This window comes from Callospermophilus lateralis, chromosome 13, assembly GCF_048772815.1.
Source record: "Callospermophilus lateralis isolate mCalLat2 chromosome 13, mCalLat2.hap1, whole genome shotgun sequence".
Classification (NCBI taxonomy): domain Eukaryota; kingdom Metazoa; phylum Chordata; class Mammalia; order Rodentia; family Sciuridae; genus Callospermophilus; species Callospermophilus lateralis.
Genome location: NC_135317.1, coordinates 96547306 through 96571074, shown reverse-complemented (window position 1 = coordinate 96571074; position 23769 = coordinate 96547306). Strand labels below are relative to the sequence as shown.

Below are 23769 nucleotides of genomic sequence, written 5' to 3'. Positions count from 1 at the left end.
CAGAAGTTCTTCCTACTTTTCCCTTATTCTGTGTTGGAATTTTTGGCTTGACAAAAATGGAGAACAGATGGAATCATTGGGCTTCTCCCTAAAGCTGGGAGTAGGGAGAGATGAACTAGGACTAGAGACTTTGAGTGGAGAAGGTAGAACAAGGACAGGAAGTAAAGATAGAAGGCAGCAGTTCTCCAGGTGGCCAGAAACCTAGCCTCCTTACTCTCAGCCCCAGCGATGGAGTTTTCCCAGTGTCCCTGGGCACCACACCCCTGGGTTTCCTTAGTCTTGGGAGTCCAGACTTCACTGGAGAAGGGGATTCTCCCACCAGCTTTCAGCTGCATTTTAATTTTCTCCTCAATTCAAGTTGTAAATAGTCTCATGGCGCTCCTCATTTCATTAGCTCTGTTGATAAGCTCTGCTCTGCTCTAGCAGCCTGAAAGCCTTCGGCAGCTCTCCAGGGACTCCTGGTGTAACACTCAAGATAGGGTGGAGACTCGTAGTAGCTGTATCTGCCAGGAAGGATAATAGATGGTAAAGAAGAAGGACTTCATGGCAGTGTGGAGATCACCCTAGAAGTAGTGGCCCCTCCTGGTCCCAAATTCAAACTGCCTGTGAGTGGACCCTCCCCCAGCTACAAAGAATGGCTCTTTGTCTTGTATCCCCTTCATCTGCCCTCCACCCCCCTATGGAAATGCTGTCATCTCAAAGTGTCAATAAGCACACACAATATAGAATCTTCTTGCGCTGTGTGGATTCATGGCAGGGTATTGTCATGGCTAAGGCTTTTGGGAATTTTGCTTGAAGCAAAATGAAACATCAGGAGGTTTAAGCACTGATAATGATGTTTCCTCAGAAGATGAAAGAACCTTTTAGGAACAGACCAACAAATGAGACCCTAGTCATTTTATGTGCTTCCAGATTATTCATTAGGCTCCACACCAAGCTTGGGAAGGAGAAATACAGAGATTTGGAAACCAAAGCTAGATGCTTGCTATGTCATCTGCATCACAATTGCTCAGATTATTAATCTGCATGCCAATTGAGATGAATTCTGAGCCCAGGAAGTCTTCTGAACTCTCCCTGGACACACATTTCTTAAGATCCTCACTAACAACTGAATCTGAATTCGAAGTTTCTGGATGAGTGAATATTCTTTAAAGAAGGTCAACTTAAACCTCCCCATAGTCAGCTATTTACATTTCAGCTGGAGGACAGGGACATCTAAAAAAGTGTTGCACCAAACCAACAGTTTCAAGGAATAGAGTCCCTGTTTAAATTAGCCTCAGGGCAAGTAACTGCAGACTGTTGAGTATGGAAGCTGCCTTTGATTAATGATCATCTTTCCTTCCAGGCCCTGCCCTATGTCTGCCTTTTGATTGCCATGCTTTTCTTCATTTATGCCATCATCGGGATGCAGGTGAGCTGGTGCATCAGGGCCTGGTGGGGGACCACTGTTGCCTAGATTGTCTCTGACACAGCAACTTGAGTGTTCAGGATTGAGGATGCTTTGAACCACATCTTGTTATCTGGATGGTCTGTTCAGGAACATCTGAGGTTATCAAATCATGGTGCTGGCTGATAAGCAGTTAGATATCTGGGTACAACAGAAGTAAAGCAAAGATAGTGCCATTGTTCTCAGCCAGAGGGATTCCCCAAAGAGACTAAAGAGTAGGGGGTACATCTTATCATCCATTTCTCAGGATTTCTGGTATTTAGACTTGACCCAAAAGAAAGTTGGATGTTGGTTCCTCTTATATGTGGTGACGCCAAATGCATCTGAGCTAAGTCTTAACTGGCTGAAATTTATGCCTTAAGACTCATCATTGTGAATAACTTGAGAGTTCCCGGCAGCTGTCCATCTTAGGGAGACTCAAGGGCCACATTCTGATTGATTCCTATGTCAGAGGGCCATACAACCTGCTGGGCAGTTCCCATGGTTCACCACTTCCTCCCCAGTTTCAGAACTTGAGAAGCAGATCACATTCCCATTCTGGGTATTTATGCAAGTAACTAGAGGCTGCTGAGCCGGAAGAGGCCAAAGCTCTTTCGAAGGCAATAGTCATCTGTGGTATGTAAACTACAACATAAATAGCCAGCAGTACATCCTCTGGACCTGACAGGATACCCGGCCTTTTTGCTCATCTCAGAAGGGCTAGCTCTCTGGCTTGTAGAGATCCCGATCCAACCCCAGGAGGGGACTTCAGCTGGCAGTCTCCTACAGCCAGGCATCCGGCTGCCTTTGGACTGCCAGCTGCCTTCTCGGCGGTGTCTGCCACTGGAGCTGCTGTCCTGTCTCCCAAGTTGGCTGCATCAGTAACCCTTTCCAGAGCATCTCTTCTTTATGCTCCTCTGACTTGACTTCTTTCTTCTTTTAACACTTTTACTGGAGAATTTTGTTTTCCAGAAAAGTCAAGCATCAGAATGAGACTTGGTTGAGAACCTAGTGAGTTCTCTTTGCTGAGGATATTTCAGTAAAGATGTAGTGATGATGTCAGCAGTGTAGAAATAGAATTTCTGCTCAAGTTTAAGACTGACTTGATAATTTCTATTAGGTTCCTCCTAACTCCCCAAAATTGGATCCTAGAATTTAAATATTCTTGAACAGCCAAATGAAATGTGATTCAATCAAGTTCTGTTTGTCCATGTTCAAAATAGCTCTTACCCCTTTTTATCTTTAAGCCACAGTGACCAAACTAACACTATCTCCAATTCTGACCTGTATGGATGATACTGATCCTGATGACCATGCTATTTCCCTTTCCTTGAGTTCCTCAGTGTGCCATACACAGTGGCAAATGTATGGACACATGAATACGTGATTATCTAGAGAGAAGGCAACCAGAGCACAAGAGCTGACTAATGTGTTCTGAGTGATGTGAAAACATAGGTAAGTGTCACGTCCATTGATAGTTAGGGTGGTTAAGTAGCTTATAGTTCAAGTTCTCAGATAGTAAGTGGAAAAACTGAGACTTGAACTCGGCTCTGTCTGCTCCACATCCCATATTCTTAGCTCTGTACCATATCACATCCCACCAGACAGGTAAACACAAATATTTAATCTTTCAGTGGGAGGTAGGAGCTATTATGAAATTGTGGTCTTTACATTAAACTTCAATGTCAACCTCCTTAGACCTCTCCAAAAAATAAGAACTCTTTTTGTTCTCCAGAGACTTGAGTATCATTTCTACCACAGACTTACCTTTGATAGGCTGTTACCATTGCTGGTCCATGACAGAGACCCAGCACCAGGCACCTCTGCATTTGGTACTAGAGAGACTGTATCAGACATATTTACCACAAAACAGAGGTCTACACAAATAGACAAAAGGGTGGGAGAGAAACTTTTAGATAGACATAAATGGCAACTAGATGTATCCATGAGAAGAACTGTTATTCCAAACTTTCCAAGGCTTCTTGGGAGAAGAGACCTTTGTTGAAGAATCTGAAGATGTTAGGAAGGAGTGATGAGCTGCATGTGAGAAGGATCCCATGGTGACAGGCTGTTAGAAGTGAGGTGAGGTTTTCAGCCTTAGCTCTGCCACTGACCAGTGGGTGAACTTGATCAAGTCACTGAATCTCTCTGGGATTGGACTCCTTCACCAATACAGGGGAGAAGTTGCTTAGATCCTCTCTCACGTCTTTTTCTGTCAAGTTCTCTGACTTTAAGTGTAAATGGATTTAAGGCTATACTCATGAAATTTGCTGAAGCAATCCTTCTTTCTCTTCCAGGTCCTTTTGATGTAGGAGATTTGGTTTAGACTAAGCAAAGACTAAGTGAAAAGAAATTTTAAAGACTACCTTTGTAATCATACATTTTTGACTTGAAAATTATCTTAGAAAAAATTCAAAAGAGCTGTGGTTTCTTTGACTGTTGCACATAAAGCATGTGCAAAATTGCAGTGTACTTTTCTACAATTCTTGATGGGATGGATATTTGATAAAGCAATTAATGATGATTCTGTGGGAACCATCATAGGAGGACACAAAGCCCTATAAGTTGTGTATATTTGATGGATCAAGGATAACCCATTGATTCTGAGCCAGGAGAATGAAAAGAAAAGGAGGTTTGAAGGAGACAAGAACATAAGACCGTTTCCTCCTGGAGTGTCCACAACTAATTAGATTTGATCACATGGGTGGAATTTATTTTAAAATGCAATTATTTCTCTCTGAAGGCCCTCCACCTTCCTTCCCTCTTTCCATTCTCCCCTCTGCTGCCTCATTTGCCACCTCCACTCTCCCTGAGACAAGTAGTATTTGGGTTTTGAAAAACAGCTTTGAGAACAAATTCCCAAAGCAGGTGTCAGTGGGAGTTACTTGAGCAAAATAGCTGGGGGCAGAGATTGTTCCTCAATTGCACATTCTAAAAACTGTTAGGGGAAAAATGTGTTCCATTTAGCAGACATTGGATAAACTAAAGCATGCTAAATGTGGGCTAAAAATTGTCTCAGATGGCTGGAAAAAGTGACCCAGGAAGCCCTCAGTTGTACCAACACTGACTCGTGAGAATAAATCCTGTAATCTGAAATGTAGTGGAGGAAGACTGTGTGTGTGTGTGTGTGTGTGTGTGTGTGTGTGTGTGTGTGTGTGTGTATACGCACGCCAGCATATACATAAATGACTAGGGTCACATAAAATGACTAGGGTCTCTTTTGTTGGTCGGAGAAGGCTTGGGTTCAACCTTGCTCTGGGGTGCCTATGGATAAATATCTTTGGGGGGTGGGTAGCTCTTTTCTCATGAATTTTCACAGTGACCACAGTCCAGCAGCAGATTAGCAAACCTCCCTCTACTGCTAGAACTGGCTATCGTTTCCATTTTTCTTTTCTAAGTGTCCAGTTGTCCTGACTTTCTCCATGCCATTGTCTCAACTTTGTTTCAGCTTTGGCATAAATGGTCACTTTGGGATAGAATGTGGGTCTCTGTAGGATGCTGTGTTTATGCAAGTGAATATGTGCATGTCCATTCTTATGGACTTAGATTACTGAAATATATTTCTATCCAGAGGGTCTAATTTATATGTATGGCAGACAGACATGTCCCTCTCTGATATAAACTGCTTGCAAATTCCAGAGCAGCATCTGCCCAAACCATAAATGTTATTTTTGGCAAATATAGATATTCCCATCATGAACCAGAGAGAGAGAGAGAGAAAGGGTGACCTTCCCTGTTCTCCTGTTGTGGGATAAAGTCTTTGACAGACGGCTCGAGTACTGTGGTGACAGGTAACAAGGGAATAAAAAGACTAAATTAGGTGTGGGAGGAACTCCATGCAGGCACAGTGATCTTTCAATTACAAGACTTTGTGCTCTCTGCTCGGCCTGGCACTTCCAGTGTTAGCCGTCTTCAGTGCACTGCTGTGGTGGGGAAGACCATGAGTCCTCCTACCAGGCTAAAAGTATAGTGTCCCTAGCTCTTTGGGTCTGAGCCATCTGCTTCTGGGATATGCCATCAGGAAGTCATACAGGTAGCTTCACGCTCCCCCAGGTGCATCTGATGGCCCATGCTGGACAGGCAGTTCAGCGATGCTCATTGCTTTCTGTTGTTTTTCTCCCCAAGGTATTTGGAAATATAAAATTAGACGAGGAGAGTCACATCAATCGGCACAACAACTTCCGGAGTTTCTTTGGGTCCCTCATGCTACTCTTCAGGTACCTGGATACGTAACTGTTCTATCTGAAGCCTCTTGACAGAGGGAAAGTTGGGAGCTGTCAACCCATGGCCCACTTTCCTTTGTCCTGCTCCTTCTGCTCCCATCGGGATATGTGGAAGGGGGCAGGGGACAATGCCTTTGCCAAACTATCCCATGACAAAAGGAGGTTTCATCAGTGACTCTGACTCAGTAGCTAGTTTGCGCATTTCAACTTGAACATATTCTCCAGGGGTTGGGGAGGGGGAAACAAGGACAGTCTGTGGCAGGCCGACTCCATTTTAGAGCTGAGACCTTAGTGGCTGGGTTAGTTTAGAGCCCCACTGCTGTCCCCACTGTCAGTAGAGACTCCTCAGCAGACAGAGAAGCAGTGGGTGGGAACGCACAACCCCGGAGGGGGCATTGGCATTTTCCTGTCTGCGTGGAAAGCACTGGAAGGGCCACGTGTGTAAGAAAGGAGCCCACAGGGCCTATTGCAGGGGAAAGGATGGGACAAATGGGAAAGGGGCCTGAGGAGGGCCAGGGCAAGCTGATGTGCTCCTCCTAACCACACTGTCTCTGGCTCAGGAGCGCCACAGGCGAGGCTTGGCAGGAGATTATGCTGTCATGCCTTGGGGAGAAAGGCTGCGAGCCCGACACCACCGCCCCGTCAGGGCAGAATGAGAACGAGCGCTGCGGCACCGACCTGGCCTACGTTTACTTTGTCTCCTTCATCTTCTTCTGCTCCTTCTTGGTGAGCAACGTCGTGGTCCTGTTCTTGCTTGAGGCGTAGCCTGTGCCACCTGCCCCAGTCTGTCTGATGCACGCCTTCCTCTTCTCTCCCCGCTGTCTTCCTTCCCTCGCCCTCAGACTCCAGGCCATGTGAAAGGAGGGGTCCTCCTCCAGAGGACTCTTGGAGGTCAGGATACTCCTCGGGCTCTGGGTGGGTGACTTTTGTTGGTTGATGAGTCTTTGCCACCTTGTAGGGAAGAACTGTTGTGAGCAGGGAGGAGGCTTCAGGCATTCAGTGACTGTACGCTGTGGACTCTGCAGTGACCCAGGGCAAATCTGTTCTCTTTTGTACCTCAGGTGTCTTATGACTACAGCCAGGAGCACCTTGCCCCTCTCTTGGAGTTTTGAACTATTTGAGAAAAAGCACTTTGGACAAAGAAGGTGACAGGATTAATAAGAGTAGAGTGATAATGTTCAAGATGACAGATGTGGTTCTCTCCTGACATGTCATCAGATTTGATGACAACTGGCCAGCTTGGAGGTGTGAAAGGATGGGGTTCTTTGTGTGATAGTAAATACTAAGTGCGATATGTGGAGCATACCCACTTAGAAAGTGGTGAGAGTCCTAATGCCGCTGTCTCTCTTCTTTCTTTTGAAGAAAACATGAGTCCCCAGCATCCAGAAATTTCTGCCTTGTACATCAGACAAGCAGTGGTAAACAGAGTAAATGTATAAGGTGCTACCAGATCAATAAAAGGGTCATCATGCTGTTTCTGGCCACTCTGACCTGCCTCAGCTCAGCCTCACTGCTAAGGCCACTGGCAGTACAAAAAAATCCCAAACTAAAACAGTGTTACTGCTGAAAAGTGGTCGGGTCCATGGCCTTGCATCAAAAGGCAAGTTAACCTTCTCATGTCCAGGCATTTCCACTCTTTGTAGTGATCACAGGGGGCAGTGCCTTCGAGGTTCAGCTCTCTCCAGTGAGTGGGAGGGGCTTGCAGGCAGGCGGAAGGGGGGGTCACAGGTTCATGGTACAGGGAGTGAGCCAGCTGCAGCCTGAGGGAGCCCCTCTGTGGCCTTGGCTTCATTTATATATTAGCCTTGGCCAAGATGCCTTCCTTTTCATAGTATCTTTAAAATGGGAGGAAAAAAATGGCTGGGTAATGCAAATTTTATGCACAGTAAACTGATACATGTGTTTTAATATACTTCCTTCTTGGGAGTGAAACATCTTGCCATGGAAAAATAACAAGACGGCATCCTGTTTATAAATCTAGAAGCATAATGTATGAGGAAAAATAACTGAAAGAAAACAGAATGTTGATATTAATTGGAGTTTTAAGTTTATTTTTTTCACACCCTTGACACATTTTTATCAAGTGACTGTTAAAAGGCTGGCATTGTGCTAGGCACTGGGATAGAATTGTCATCAAGGTTCATTTCCTCAGTTACCAAGAGTCAAAAGAGGAAAGTCAGGTTACAGGGTATGAGTGCATCGGTAGGGGTGAAATGGAGCAGAAAGAAGGGCATGCGGACATCCCAGTTTTATCCTACATGGTTTAAGTGTTTAATAATAAATATTTAAAAGAAACCAAAGATATAACTGGAAAATTAATTAGAGGCTATAAAGGTACTTTTAGAGTTTCAAGATAGAGGGTGCTGCATAATTCACATTAATGTTATTTTTAATGAAGCTATATTCAGTACAAGATGACCTGCTCTCAAATCTCAGCTCTATGTGAGACTGAGTTTGTGACCTTGGGCAAGTCACACAACTTCTCAGCTGAGACCATTCTTCAGAGATTGCCTGATGCACAGTCAGCCATTGTACTGGGGGCTCAGAACACAAATGTGGATCAAAGCACTTGTTTCCTTGAAGGGCTCGTGGTAAACCTGCCTCACCAGGATGAGAGTGAGCATTAAAACAAACAATAGGTGTGAATGCACCGGGCACTCTCTTGAAGACTGTACAAAGGTGAGGTAACAACGATGCAAATATTTTTGTCAACAGTAACAATAGGTACTCTGTAAGGAGCACAAAAGAAATCTGTGCATATATAGAGAACTCTTTATAATCCAAGCAGTGGTTGAATAAATTCACAACGGCTCCAATCTCAGTGACAGAAACAAAAGCCCATGTTGGATAAAGTTTACCTCCATGAGACAGAAATCCCCAAATAGCAGCAGCTTAACCGGGGGGACATTGATTTCTCTCTCATGTGAGTAAAATCTGAAGGAAGGTGTACGGGCTTGTTATGGTGGCTCTACAGAGCTGTTAGGACCTACTCATGCCTGCGACACCCCTAGGGAGTGTCTTCACCCTTATGGCAAGAGAAGACAAGCAGACCACCAGCCATCCACTTCTGTTTGAGGTAGCAGGAAGGAGTGATAGAAGAGACTGGCTATTAGTTTGGAATGCACTCTCTTCATGTTGCAGAGGGGACTCTCCAACCATGTCCTTCCTAGACTTTCCTTACCCTGTCTGTGTATATGGCACCTCTGTGTATATGGCAGCCATTTAACCTGGGAATCCACCTGAGAGCATCCTGTTTTTCATCCCACTGGCTGGTTAGTCTCTATCAGAGAATGTGAATAACAGAAAGCACAACTGACCCAGCGGAAGCAAGATGGGATTTTACAGGCTCATGTCAGTGAGGTGTCCTGGGCAGGCTGAAGCAAGGCCTGATATGGGGCTCATATGACATTACCAGGATGAGCTTTCTCTGTTTATAGGTTTCTTCGTCTACTTGTTTCTCAAACACTCCATCTTTTGGTCCCTTGATGGCTGCATCAGCAGCTGTAGACCTCATATCCTTACATGCTAGTCTTTTACTCTTTCATTGGCTTTGATTGGGTCACCAATCACTGCAGCCCAAGGAAGTAGGATTCAGTGACTGGGTCATAGCATGGTGCCCATTGAACCATACTAACTAGAATAGGCAAGAACCTATGCCAGAAATACTGTCAATAGGGGCTGGGCACCCAAGAAACAAAATTAACTGTGCTGGTCATCAAGTACTAAGGAGTCCAACTTCATTAACTCTCTAATCCTGGTTTTGCTATTCTCCTGGCCTCTGGCTTGATTCAGAAGCGCCACAAGACCCTCCTGCTGGTCTCCTGCCCACCCCTGCACAGTTACCAAGGGTTCTTTCTGAATGTGCATTCCCTTGGTCTTGCCTCTGTTTATATCCCTTTCGTGGCTCCTGTTGCCTGCATATTAGTCTAGACCACAGTTCTACAAATGATAGCCCATGGGCCAAATCTGATTTGACACCTGCTTTTATATGGCCCGTAAGCTAACAGTTTTTATATTATTTAGAATTGGGGGAGGGAAAAAAAAGAATACTGTTTCATAACACGTTGAAATTATATGAAATTCAAATTTCAGTGTCTATAAACAAAGCCTTCTTGGAAAACGGCCATGCTCATTTGTATCCATACTGTCAGCTGCTGGGTACTAGGACAGTGGAGCTGAAGAGCAAGGCCTGTGATATGCGCTATTGTCCAGGTCACCACTCTTGGTCTAGACTTTCTAATGAGGTTGATGAGATACCAAGGGCTGGTGACTCAGCCCTTGGTCCCACTACTCTGCCCTCCTTACCGATTCCTGGAGGGTCCCTGTCCCTGCCTATGTCTGTGTTCTCTTCCATTATGCTGCCTCTACCTAAAATATTGCCTTATAGACCTGTGTCTGTCTGATAAGTAGGGCTTGATCTCGCAGGACTCAGTTCAAGAATCTTCTCAGCTAGGAAAAGTTGCCTTCGTACTCCTTTCTGTCTCCACTATCATCTGCATGTACTGCTTTCATGGCTCTTGCAATTTGTAACATTTTTATGTTTCCAATACATCACTGTCTTTTCTAAATACTATGTAATTCTGCAAGAATATTCAAGTGATACTATCTAGTGAAGGCCTTGGGTGCTTCAAGCAGTGTTCTAGGCCTGGAAATGTGTCTCTGAAGGGTGGGCTGAGCAGACATGTGGGAGAACAGGGTCCTGGAAAAGCTGCTTCAGACCCACAAAGAGCTTCTTGTCCTCACGCAGTTGACCACCCCCTCAGCTCTGAAACCTCTCACCAGTTCTTTCTGGGTCCTTTCTGTAGAGCAAGAGGTGAGGAGGGAGGTTGGAGAGGGAAGATTGGTATCAGGCCTGACTCTAGGCTTTGAGAATGCTGAGGTTGCTACCTCTGTTCTGCTGCCACAAGAACAATTAAATAAATTGAAGAGATAATAAAAGTGGCTATGGAGTATTTTGCAAATATGAAATGGCATAGAAAAATGAAAACATAATGCTCACATGATGAATGTGCAGTATGAATAATGAAAATATGTCGCATTCAGCAAGATTGATGGGCTTTGCTAGGAGTTTCAGTCTTATACACTTTTGAAATCTTTTATGTGCCTTGAAGCTTCTTTTTTTGCTTCCTGAGCTCTGCTTTAGGTTGCTCCTAACTTCTCTTATCCCCTATGCCCTTCAGATGCTCAACCTGTTTGTGGCTGTCATCATGGACAACTTTGAGTACCTGACTCGGGACTCCTCCATCCTGGGGCCTCACCACTTGGATGAGTTTGTTCGCGTCTGGGCAGAATATGACAGAGCGGCATGGTGCGTAGGCCTCTGGGCCATCCAGAGATCCAGGGTCTATGGAGTTCTCAGGGAAGAGATGGGCATTGGAGCCACCCAAATGTTTACCTATTATAGAAGGAGAGGAGACTCCTCTTTGTGGTGGCCCATGAAGAGGCCTTGGCATTGGTCTAGTCCTCAGAGGCTTACCCTGTGCTTCTTGACCCTCTTTCCTTCTGTAACAGGCTTGACTTTGCCAATCTCCTCAAAGTTCTCATGTGGATTGTTTGGGTCCACTCCCAGAGGAGCATCCAGTAATATACATAGAAATATACATAGAACCTCTTCTGTTTTTCCTTCTCTTCATGCCAATGCTAGTGGACTCTTTTGAGTGACCAAAGGGTTTGATAAGGATTTTCTAGCTCAGAGAGACATTTATTTGGTCACCATGGTCAGTAATGTTTACCTCCCTCACCCTGCTCAACAGATACAGTTGGATAAACTCTGAAATTGTACATTGAAAACCAAACAAGTTCTTTCATCTGTTCTCTTGAGCACTTATGGGATTTTGATTATGTGGAACTGAATTAAATGGCAGGAATTGGCAGGGATAATCTATTTTTTAAAAATCTTCTTACTATTTGGAAGTTCTGAAGTGATGTTACATCTCTTGGGCTTTAGAACAGGGGTTAGCAAACTACTGCTCCTGGGCTAAGTTTGGTCCACTGTTTGTTTTTGCCAATAAAGTTTTATTAGAGCACGGCTGCACCATACACATATGTATTACCTATGGCAGCTTTCACACTAAAAGGGAGAGTACAGTGTTTGACAAAGATGAGATGATACTCAAATTCAAAGACATTTATTATCAAAATATTTTATTATCAAAAGTTTATTGTCAAATGAGTTTGCCAACCCCTGCTTCAGAGTACAAAGTTAGCCTTTTGGCACTCATGGTTGAGGGTGACATTTCTATGAACTTTTCTGACCCAGGTCCTCTTAGCTTCTGGGTCATAACTTACCATTCTATCCATTCTGGTCCCCCTCTGAAAATACTACAGGAGACATTTTCCTTCACAGGAATGGACCACGTTGCTTCCACCTGGAACTCCCTTCATAATCTAAGATTCATCCCCCTGGGAGGCTATTGAACTTGGGTTACTGTTTTGGAGGTTGAATGGGTGAATTGGAATTTCTCCTCCCCTTTAATTATTAATGACTTAGGGCACAGAATTATCTGAATTCACTACTATTACAATGATTGAGTGACAGCTTTTCCTTTCTGGGCTCACATTCCAGGATACAACTCTTAGAAAACATAGGGCAGTGGCAGGGGTGGGGGGTAAAGTGCAGCCAGGTCTGCGTCTTTCACTTCTGCAGCTTTACACCCATCACCAAACTACTCTGAGCTGCCTCAGCTGCCGAGCAGTGATGTTACCTACCTACCTTGAAGGATAGTCACAAGGATGATATTGTATCGTGCACGCTGTTATTGTACCTGAAGATATGGAAACGCAAGTTGGAAGTAAGGAAAGTCGGCTTCTATAAAGTGTGGAGAGTTTGCCCAGACTGAACTCGGGTCCAGGTCTGCACTTGGTCACTTAACAGAGTAAAGAGAAACCATTGGCTCATAAAGGAGTTCATTGCTCATCTAGCCTCACTTTGGTGTCCCAGGATCCCAGAAACCCCAGCTTCCTTTGCTTTCACAGGATCCAAATGCCATGTGCTTTAAAATGCTCCTCCTTGTTCATTCCAGCTGCTGGGAAGAGTCAGTGCCATGAGGACTTGTCGTAAGGCTCAGACACATGAGCTAAGCAAATATACATAGAACCTCTTCTGTTTTACAAAGTTACAGTGTACCTCATTTGGGTTAGTTTCCTTAGCTTTCTGTATGAAATGGAGGGGAGTAACAAAAGTACAATGAACCAACGTCTTCAAAAGGAAGATGCATACAGGTGGCAAAAGACATTGGCCTGTTGCTACTGGTAACCCATCTATTTCCCAATTTCACTAAGGAGTCAAATAAAAGAGTACATAATCAAATTACATCCCCTCAAGAGGTGAGCGATTTGGAGGTACTGACGAACTGCTCTCTGGAAGAATAGGAAGGTTGGATGCCCAAATCAAGAAGAACCCAGACATAATGAAGCCAGGACATGGCACCCATCTCAACATGCCTGCCAGTATGGACTGGATGTTCAGAGGTGGAGATACCATATTTATAATCTCCTGTGAGACCCTTGTCAGTTTCAGATTGGGTCCAGGTCTGCAGATCCCTGGCCATGCCTTATTCTTGCCCATGATAGGAAAGATGCTTTCACCATTGAAAATTAGTCAGTTGTTAATTCTGTCCCTTCCACAGGAAGCCCGAAGTTGACGAAAGAAGGCTTTGGTAAGACAAGTCATCTTGTTCCTGGAATTCTGGTTGGACCCAATCTGGATTCTGGGTGGTAGGAATGGAGCTGAGGGAAGAGTATCCAGGGCTCCTCCCAGGGAGCTTTCTGAACGTGGATCCCAGAAGGCTCTCACAAGTAGAGGAGAGTTTGCCCGGGCCGAACTCAGGAAAAATGTGTTTCAAAGAGAATCCAGGCCTTTTGCAAATTGTCAATGCCAACTGTGCTCCTTGCTAATTAGCCTAATGGGAAATTTGTCTCTTACAATCTGCAGAAAGACACTGACTTCCCATTGCTCCTGATAGGCGGGTCTGAGTAACTGACTGTAATCAGTGTCTGTTTTCTGAAAAGCAAACCATTCTGCAGTCTGGTTTGCAGCAGCCCAGCATTGGCTCTGGAATTCAGGCAGAGGCTCACGGGCTGTCTTTGTTCTTAGAAGCCTAGCTAGAGGCAGGGCTGTGACTGCACCTGGCCAAGTATGGACCATTTAGGTGTATCAGGGTGCTCTGGGGTTCTTCTGGCAATGGATGAACTCTGATTTCCTGAGACAATTGGGGCTCTACCATTTGGCAAGGTGATGGTGCTCTGGTGCTACTGTTTTCTGGTCTGGCTTTGCCTGGCCCAAGAAAAGAGGCTGTGCTCATTTCTTCCAGTCTCCCCTTTAGGGCAAGGCTGTCCTTTCTTTTCCACCCTTCTCTGAGTATCCTATTAACCCACCTGTGCTTCCTTTACAGCGGCAGGATCCCGTATAAGGATATGTACAAATTAGTGCGGGTGATCTCGCCACCTCTGGGCCTGGGAGAGAACTGCCCCTACAGGGTGGCTTGCAAGGTTTGCTCCCAGTCCCCAGCCATGACCTGTGGTGGGATGCAACATCTAACCCCTCCTCTCCGTCCTCTGCTCCACCACCACTGCGCCACATGAGAGAACCTTCATGTTGCTTTTCTTTGAGTTTAAAGAGGTCCAAACCCTCCCAGAACCAGCAGCGGTTACGTAAGAAGAAGGGCACAGTTGGTAGAGAAGGCAGAAATGAGTTCAAGACTTAGTATGAAGGCCAACTTGATAACTCACTTTTATTCACATGCACACACATATGCATCATAACACGTACAATCTGTCCTACCTTATTTTGCATTTAACCACAGGGACCTCTCCCTCCCTCTCCCCCAGCAAATGCAGAAATCTTTTTAATCTATTGAGGAGTTATGTCCCTGGAGACAGAGAGGCCTCATTTTTAGTTAAATCATGTCATTGTCTCATGTATAATGAATCACAGTATGACTTTGGCTGTCCCTATCTCTGCCTACCCTCCCAGGTCCTGGGTGCTTTGGCCAGAAGTGACCATAAAAGCTGTAGGTGGCGCATGCCTAGAATCCTCCTGAGTGTGCAACTCGGAAGGATGAGACGGGAAAGTCAAAAGTTCAAGGCCAGCCCGCACAACTTAGCAAGACCCTGTCTCAAAAAAGGGGTGGAGATATAGCTCAGTGGTTGAGTTCCTTTGGCTTCAATCCCCAGTACTGAGGTAGGGAGAAGCTAGAGGACAAAAATGAGGTGAGAAATAATAAAGAATTAGGGCAGCAGGTAAGCAGAGGTGAAGGAGGCGTAGATTTGGGGATATATTGGAGAGTTTAATAGCTCTGAGAATTCTGGATGGCCTCTGTAGAAGATGAAGGGCCACTGAGGGTCCTGCCATATATGGTTGTGAGGGCACTGTCACCATTGCCATGTCACTTCTCTTGCTTAGACCAAAGATATTGTCCAGGGACACATAGGACCTCCCTTTCAAAGTGCCATACCCTGGGAACTTTCTACATCCCAGTGGCTCTACAGTGTAGAGCCATCCAAAGTCAAGACTGCTAGACCAGGAGCCCTCTCCTGGTGCTGCAGGAGGGACACATGGACTCCCTCAGGCAGAACCCTGCCCAGGCAGCTGGAAGAGGCCCCAGGCTCAGGAAGGAAGCCTACCTGGGTGATGGACGGAGCTAGCTTGGGCTGGTGACACAGTGGTTCAGTGCTCGGGAGGCTGGACAGCTGCCTCTGCCTGAGACTCTTTAAACTCCGCCCTGGTGAAACCTGCAGCCGCATGTGGGAGAGCTGGGAGGGCAGCATGGCATGCAGATGCTCTTCCTCCTCCTGGTTTTGTTTCTTCTATCCCCAGCATGCCGTCAACCTGGTGCATGCTGGGGAATAAAGAGCCCTCTTGTCCACAGAGCCAGGTGGAAGCAACAGGCCGACTCTGACAAGCAGCCTCAGCCCACCACTCAGCGCGAGCCACCGCCTCCTGCTGCACACACACCACAGAGGGGGGATACACGACGTTCCGCCTGTGGGTTCAGGGGAGGAGAGAGGCCTGACTTCCAGGCCAATGTCCCTGTCACAGCCTGGGACCAGAATTCCCACCCATGGCTGGAGCACCGTCTATCCGGTTTATACCGCTCACACACAGCCCTGGGAATTGAAAAGTTTGTACTACTGGGGGCAAACAGGACCAGCAGGGAAGTCAGGGTAAGGCTACCGGAGGAGGAATGAACGAGTCCCCGTCAGTGCCTTCTGACAGTGTCAGCAGGACAAGAGGTTGCCACTGGTGTTCCCGGGTCTGTGTGGGGCGTGATATAAATCCGCACCAGGATGGAGTCACATGTATGATTTGCCTTGATTAACAGGTTTCCTATTCTTTTCCTGTTTTGTCCATTTTGTTTTTCTTCTCCTGTTTTCTGTATCGTTTTGTTCTGGCTCTCTGGGAATGCCTGTTCTCCTCTCCTACCTGTCTGCATCCCTGCCCCCCGCCCCACTTCCTCACCTCTCCCTGCCACCCCTTCCGCCCTACCCACTCCTGTCCTGTCCTTACCCCCCGCCCCCAATGAGCAGTGGCCGCATCCATTACACTGAGATGTATGAAATGCTGACTCTCATGTCACCACCGCTAGGCCTCGGCAAGAGATGTCCCTCCAAAGTGGCATATAAGGTAGACCACCCCTTCCTTTGTTCTGGGCTAGAGACCAACAGGAGATGGGGTCCAATTGTGGGGAGGCCAGAACATGGGAGGAAGCTGGGCTGGGGAGGTGGAGGAGGGAAGTAAGGAAAAAAGGAGACCAGAGAGTCAGGAAGGTTGTCAGGAGAACAAAGTCAGGAAAGGATATGACGGGTTTGCAGTGCTGTTCCCCATAGGGCTCTTTGTGTCACTCTGTGTTTCTAAAAGTGTTTGGCTTCTCATGAGTGGGTTACTAGAGAGGTACTGTAGGTGGTGTATTTCCTTTTAGAGGAGGCAAAGTGGTGTCCAGGGAAACAGTGTATTTGGGAAAGAAAACTACAATGTGCAGTCATCGGAGCTTATTAAGAAACAAAGCTGCTTCATTCAGATCAATTAGGGAAACAATGCAGAAATTCCTCTAATCATGGTTCCAGAAGAAATCTTTAGGAGAACTGGCAACGAGTTTCTTCCCCAATGACGTAAGAAGGAACCGATGGAAGGCTCCTCCTAGGTGTGAGGCTGCAAAGGAATGTGTCTTCAACCCAGGGTCCACGGAGGGCCGCAGCTTTCTTCGCCTTCACCTGACTACCCCATGCCCGTGGAAATGCTCAAGGGAAGGGGCAATGAAGGGCATAAGTTGCCTTCTTGTTAGCTCTGCCTCATTAGCAGGATAGCCTTGTGGGTGGGGCCCTGACCTGCCTTAAGTTGCCCGTAGCTTTGGGGCCTGAATTTTCCTTCACCTATTAGTCATCATTACTGATAATTCCCCTTTTGTGTTTAGATGAATCCAGAACCCTGGAGCTCTTTCATTCATTAGGAACATGTCATAGTAATACTGCTGCTTCTCTGAAAGTCAACAGAAGTTGGGGAGGTAGAACTTGAATCCAAACTAGAAACTGTCCTTTGCACTAAGACAGGTCTGTGGAATTGCTCTAGGCAAGGTGTTCCACAGTGTATTAGAGAGCCTTCCCCTAGAGCCTGCCTTTCCAAGAGATACTTCCCCACTGCCAGGCTGGTGGTTCTGCCAGAGGCCCTCCTGCTACCTCCAAATTGCATTGCTCCAGAGAGCATCTCATGGGAATGTGGCCATTAGGGACCTCCATCCACCCAGCATATAGCTCCTCTATAGCTTAAGGACTGATTATCTTAATTTTGTTCATGATGACCACATCCCAAAGAACCAGATGGTGGGATGTGGCCAATTCTTTGAATTTCTGGGACAAAGCTTGGTGAGAGAAGAGAGAATTGGAAGGAAAGTTAAATAATTCTAAAAGCACGATACTCTCTGGAAAGTGGATTTGGCCATTTCAGTTTGATTCCTTCCTCTGGCGAGGGGAACAGGGCCTGCCCACTCTGCTCCTGCCTGTGCCCCCATCTCTTATTCTTTTTTCCCCTGCTCTCCCCATCTTCCTCCCCTAGAGCCTGATTGCACTTACCCCTGTCCATCCTGCTCCACCTCATCCTTTGGATAAGTTGGACTTATGCATGTTCAATCATGAGCTGGCAAATTTCATCCTTTAAAGACTCAAAAAGGGGGCACCAGGATGCATTTTCCAAGTCAGATAAGCAAACCAAAACCTGTTGCTATCTTTCCATCAAGTTTGGGGGCGTTTATGGGACAAGTGGAAATACAGAGCAGCCTGGAGACGGGGAATGGAGCCACCTCCCAGAGCTGACTCCTTCCCCAGAGCCTATTCTAGAAATCACTTCCCTTCCCATTGGAAGACATTCTTAGGACTCCCCATGAAGGAGTTCCATGGAATGATCAGGGAACCCCCATCCCTTGGAATTTGGCATCATTCCCTGGAAAAAGCAGCAAATGAGCCTTGGGTGAGAAGCAGGGAGAGTAGGACTGGGACAGGGGTATGGGGAATCCTTGCCCTTCCTTTTTGTCTGTGCATTTGACCTCTGCACTTTTCTTTCCTTCTCACAAGGTATCTCTTGATATTTTTTTTTTTTTTGCCTGCTGTTTTTTTCTTCTTTCACACAGAGGTTGGTCCTGATGAATATGCCAGTGGCTGAGGACATGACAGTCCATTTCACCTCCACACTTATGGCTCTGATCCGGACAGCTCTGGACATTAAAATTGCCAAAGGTCAGCCTAGGGAGGTAGGGAGGGAGGGAGGGAGGCGTTGTGCAGGTTGGAGCTATATGAATTGCCAGCCAAGGACACAACAATACAGTGACCTGGAATTTAAGTAGCAGGGTCCTGGTTTCACCTGTGAGACTCAACAACCATAACACTTGTCATTTCCTTTGGTAAAATAAACAATTTGGTCATCTTAAGGCTCCTTTGAGTGTTAAACAGTGTATGTACTTTAATGTCTAGCTGGGCATTCTAGAAATATTTGCAGGTTTTGTCATTTTTCCTCTATATGGCATCTTTTCTCTTAATTCTTAAAAGTCTTCTGTCATAGATGTCATCATAGAGGACATGAAAGCACTTTGCTCATCTTGATTGATAATTCAGTGGTCTAGGTTTAGTACTTCTAGACAGAGCTTTAGCTGCCTTGTCTTGCCTGATCCAAATCCTCTGTAAAATTGGGTTACTTGGATCATAGAGCTAGGGTTGCTGGAGGACTGATATGTGCACAGTAAGGCAAGGCAGGCTTACTTGAGGCTCATTCCATTTTTCCCTCTGATGTATTGAGTACCTGAGATCGTTTTAGAAACAATGAGGAAGTCAGTTTTGGTCTCAGGATCTCAGAGGTCTGTGACAGGATAGGCCTGAGTCACTGAAAATAGGAGTCAAACTGTGTTCTGCTTCCTCAGCAGAATGACTTGTCTGTCACTAAGTGCCAAGATTTCTTCTTGGAATATGAGGTGCCATGCTGATTCAGCCCCTGCCCCCACCCATTCCCTTCGTCCTTGGTATTTGTGTCTGTTCTGATTTATTAATGATTTATCTTATTTTAGGTGGTGCAGACAGGCAACAGCTAGACTCAGAGCTGCAAAAGGAGACCCTGGCCATCTGGCCTCACCTGTCCCAGAAGATGCTGGATCTGCTTGTGCCCATGCCTAAAGGTGTGGGGTCTCCTCTTGAGTATTCTTGCCACTGTGGCCCAGCATGCCAAGGCCACATCTTTTGGGAAACCTGGAATGATCAAGGAGATAAGGGAAGGTTGCTCTTTTATCTTTAGGAAACTAAATTACCCTCTAAAGTCACTTTAATCATTATTAATCACAAGCAGTTTAAGATAGGCCATTGTGGTTGTGCATGAAACTTCCTGGGTGTCATTCTTTCCATGTCATGCTGTTCAGCAAACCCCCATCAGTTGGGAAAAGGGTGGTGGTACTTAGAACTGGACATCTAGAATGCTAGGAGTTGATGCTTACAAATATACTGCTTGCCATCAGTATCGTCACTGTCACCCTCATTGGGTGGATTTGTAAACTCCTGGAGGACAGATGTGGAGACCTATTCACTTTGTATCCTCAGAGACTCAATAAGCATTGGATGAGTGAGTGAGGGTATAAACCTACTTCAGAGAGTGTGTAGTAAAGCTTGTGAGGCATCCCTACTCTCTCCTCCTCGTTCATTGTCATGCCATGTTTGTGTTTTTAGCTTCTGACCTGACTGTGGGAAAAATCTATGCAGCAATGATGATCATGGACTACTATAAACAGAGTAAGGTGAAGAAGCAGAGGCAGCAGCTGGAGGAACAGGTGAAAGTCAATGATTGGGTGGGTGGGCCTTGAGTCACTTGGGCTCCCAAGGAGATGTGTATCCCTGGGGCACAGTGCTCTGTGAGTACAGTAAGGGATGAAGGGTGTGAGAACTTTTTAGTGCCATGCAATTAGAAATCCAGTGAGTCCACCATTAAAATAGTCAAGCAAGGTGTAAATCATGCTCTGACATTTCTTGTGTCATTTATATTCCTGCCCCCCACAGCAGATCCCACAGTGTCATGGGAACTTTTTTCTTTTTTTTTTTTTTACACAGAAAAATGCACCCATGTTCCAACGCATGGAGCCATCATCTCTGCCTCAGGAGATCATTGCTAATGCCAAAGCCCTGCCTTATCTCCAGCAGGACCCCGTTTCAGGCCTGTGAGTAGAACCAAAGGGTCCACACTTGCTTGAAATAGGCCACCCATGCCACTGTGTAGGCCTGAGAACCCATTGCCTCAAAGTACCCAAGTAATCATACTGAGCTGAATAGTTCATTTCCTGAGGCTGAGTCTCTCAAGATGGTTATAGTACAGGGGTAAGAAAAACATAAATTAAGCCTATATAGTGACACCACCAGCTTCAGAGATAATGGTCACTGTGAAGGGACAATGGAAGGAAGTTTTCACTTGTGTTCTAATGTACTGGCTTCTTAGTTCCCTTGTGAAGAATAATCGTCTTCTATTCTTGATTATTGCTTCCCACTGGATTTAGCATTCTGCTAGAAGATATAGATCCCTTCAGAGGGGCCAGGATTACAGAATATAGAAGGGGGAAAGAAAGAATAGCTACTGAATTCTTCCCCTGAGGGTGGTTCTGCCCAACCTCACTTGATTCTCACTAAAGCAGTCTACTATACCCTGGAAATAGATAAGATTATCATTTTTACAAATAAAGAAATGGAAACTAAAGGAGATTAAATAAGTTGCCCAAATGGGATCATTAGTAGGAAGCAAACTGAAATTTGTTATTTCTTTTCTTATAACACCCATTTATTAACCCACAGTTCTGTAAATCAGAAGTCAAGCCTGCCATGACTGGGTTCTCTGCTGAGGGTGTCACAGGCAGAAATGAAGCCAGCCAGATTGAATCTTATTTGGAGGCTCTGGAGAAAACGTTTATTTCCAAGCTCTTTTTAAAAATTTATATATGACAGCAGAATGTATTGCAATTCTTATTACACATACAGAGCACAATTTTTTCATATCTGGTTGTATACAAAGTATATTCATACCAATTTGTTTTCATACATGTACTTTGGATAATGATGTCCATCACATTCCACCATCATTTCTAACCACATGTCACCTCCCTTACCTTCCCATCCCTCTGCCCTATCTAAAGTTCATCTATTCTTCCCACAATCCCCCTCCCCACCCCACTATGAATCAGCTTCCTTATATCAGAGAAAACATTCGATATTTGTTTTTGGGGGATTGGCTAACTTCACTTACCATATCTTCTCTAACTCCATCCATTTACCTGCAAATGCCATGATTTTATTCTCTTTTATTGCTGAGTAATATTTGATCATACATATATATATCACATTTTTTATCCATTCATCTATTGAAGGGCATCTAGGTTGGTTCATTGTTTATCGTGAACTGTGCTGCTATAAATATTATGTGGTTATGTCCCTGTAGTATGCAGTTTTTAAGCCCTTTGCGTATACACCAAGGAGAGGAATAGCTGGATCAAATGGTGGTTCCATTCCCAGTTTTCCAAGAAATCTCTATACTGCTTTCCATATTGGTTGCACCAATTTGCAGTCCCACCAGCAGTGTATGAGTGTACCTTTTCCCCCACATCCTCACCAACACTTATTGTTTGTCTTCATAACATCTGCCATTCTGACTGGAGTGAGACGAAATCCTAGAGTAGGTTTGATTTGCATTTCTCTAATTGCTAGTGATGATGAACTTTTTCATATATTTGTTGATTGATTGTATATCATCTTCTGAGAAGTGGCTGTTCAGGTCCTTGGCCCATTTATTGATTGGGTTATTTGTTTTTTTTTTTTTTTTGTTGTTGTTGTTGTTGTTTTTTGGTGCTTAGCTTTTTGAATTCTTTATATACCCTAGAGATTAGTGCTCTATCTGATGTGTGATGAGTAAAGATTTGCTCCCAAGATGTAGGCTCTCTATTCACCTTACAGATTGTTTCTTTTGCTGAGAAGAAACTTTTTGGTTTGAGTCCATCCCATTTTAATTCTTGTGCCAAAGGAGTCTTATTAAAGAAGTTGGGGCCTAATCCCACACAATGGAGATTAAGGCCTAGTTTTTCTTCTATTAGACCCAGGGTCTCTGGTTTTATTCCTAGGTCCTTGATCCATTTTGAGTTAAGTTTTGTACATGGTAAGAGATAGGGGTTTAATTCATTTTGTTGCATATGGATTTCCAGTTTTCCCAGCACCATTTGTTGAAGAGGATATCTTTTCTCCAATGCATGTTTTTGGCACCTTTGTCTAATAAGATAATTGTAATTTTGTGGGTTAGTCTCTTTGTCCTCTGTTCTGTACCATTGGTCTACCAGTCTGCTTTGGTGCCAATACCATGTCGTTTTTGTTACTATTGCTCTGTAGTATAGTTTAAAGTCTGGTATAATGCTGCCACCTGCTTTACTCTTCCTGCTAAGGATTGCTTTAGCTATTCTGGGTCTTATTTTTCCAGATGAATTTCATGACTGCTTTTTCTATCTCTATGAAGAATGTTATTGGGATTTTGATCAGAATTGCATTAAATCTGTATAGTGCTTTTGCTAGTATGGTCATTTTGATAATCCTGCCTGTCCAAGATCAAGGTAAATCTTTCCATATTCTAAGGTCTTCTTTGATTTCTTTCTTTAGGGTTCCATAATTTTCATTATATAGATCTTTTATCTCTTTCGTTGATTCCCAAGTATTATTTTTTTTCTTGAGGCTATTGTAAATGGGACAGTTTTCCTCATTTCCATTTCTGAGGATTTGTCACTGATATACAGAAATGCATTTGATTTATGGGTGTTGAATTTATATCCTGCTACTTTGCTGAATTCATTTATTAGTTCTAGAAGTTTTCTGGTGGAACTTTTTGGGTCTTCTAGGTATAGAATCATTTCATCAGCAAATAGTCCCAATTTGAATTCTTCTTTTCCTATGTGTATCCCTTTAATTTCTTTTGTCTGATTGCTCTGGCCAGTGTTTCAAGAACTATGTTAAATAGAAGTGGTGAAAGAGGGCATCCCTGTCTTGTTCCAGTTTTTAGGGGGATGCCTTCAATTTTTCACTATTTAGAATGATATTGGCCCTGGGCTTAGCATAGATAGCCTTTATGATGTTGAGATATATTTCTATTATCCCTAATTTTCCTAGTGTTTTGAACAGGAAGGGATGCTGTATTGTCAAATGCTTTTTCTGCATCTATTGAGATGATCATATAATTCTTTAAGTCTATTGATGTGATGAATTACATTTATTGATTTATGGGTATGAATCCCACTTGATCGTGGTGCATGATCTTTTTTGATGTTTTTGTATTTGATTTACCAGAATCTTATTGAGATTTTTTGCATCTATGTTCAAAAGAGATATTGGTCTGAAGTTTTCCTTTTTTTGATCTATCTTTGCCTGGTTTTGGAATTGGGGTGATATTGGCCTCATAGAATGAGTTTAGAAGTGCTCCCTCTTTTTCTATTTCCTGAAATAAATTGAAGAGTATTGGGGGGCTGGGGATGTGGCTCAAGCGGTAGCACGCTCACCTGGCATGTGCGGGGCGTTGGGTTCGATCCTCAGAACCACATAAAAATAAAATAAAGATGTTGTGTCCACCGAAAACTAAAA

At 44.6% G+C, this 23769-nt stretch overlaps 1 protein-coding gene across 3 annotated transcripts in view; it reads left to right on the top strand.

Moving 5' to 3' along the window:
- Positions 1-23769, top strand: part of Cacna1e (calcium voltage-gated channel subunit alpha1 E) — a 294495-nt gene that overhangs the window by 257056 nt on the left and 13670 nt on the right. For all 3 annotated transcript variants that reach the window (XM_076832427.2, XM_076832426.2, XM_076832425.2), the window contains 9 exons: positions 1346-1411; positions 5552-5643; positions 6210-6375; positions 10830-10957; positions 16177-16273; positions 18270-18375; positions 19197-19304; positions 19846-19946; positions 20224-20330. In XM_076832427.2, coding sequence (XP_076688542.1) covers positions 1346-1411; positions 5552-5643; positions 6210-6375; positions 10830-10957; positions 16177-16273; positions 18270-18375; positions 19197-19304; positions 19846-19946; positions 20224-20330 — 971 coding nt within the window. The remainder of the gene's footprint in view (positions 1-1345; positions 1412-5551; positions 5644-6209; positions 6376-10829; positions 10958-16176; positions 16274-18269; positions 18376-19196; positions 19305-19845; positions 19947-20223; positions 20331-23769) is intronic.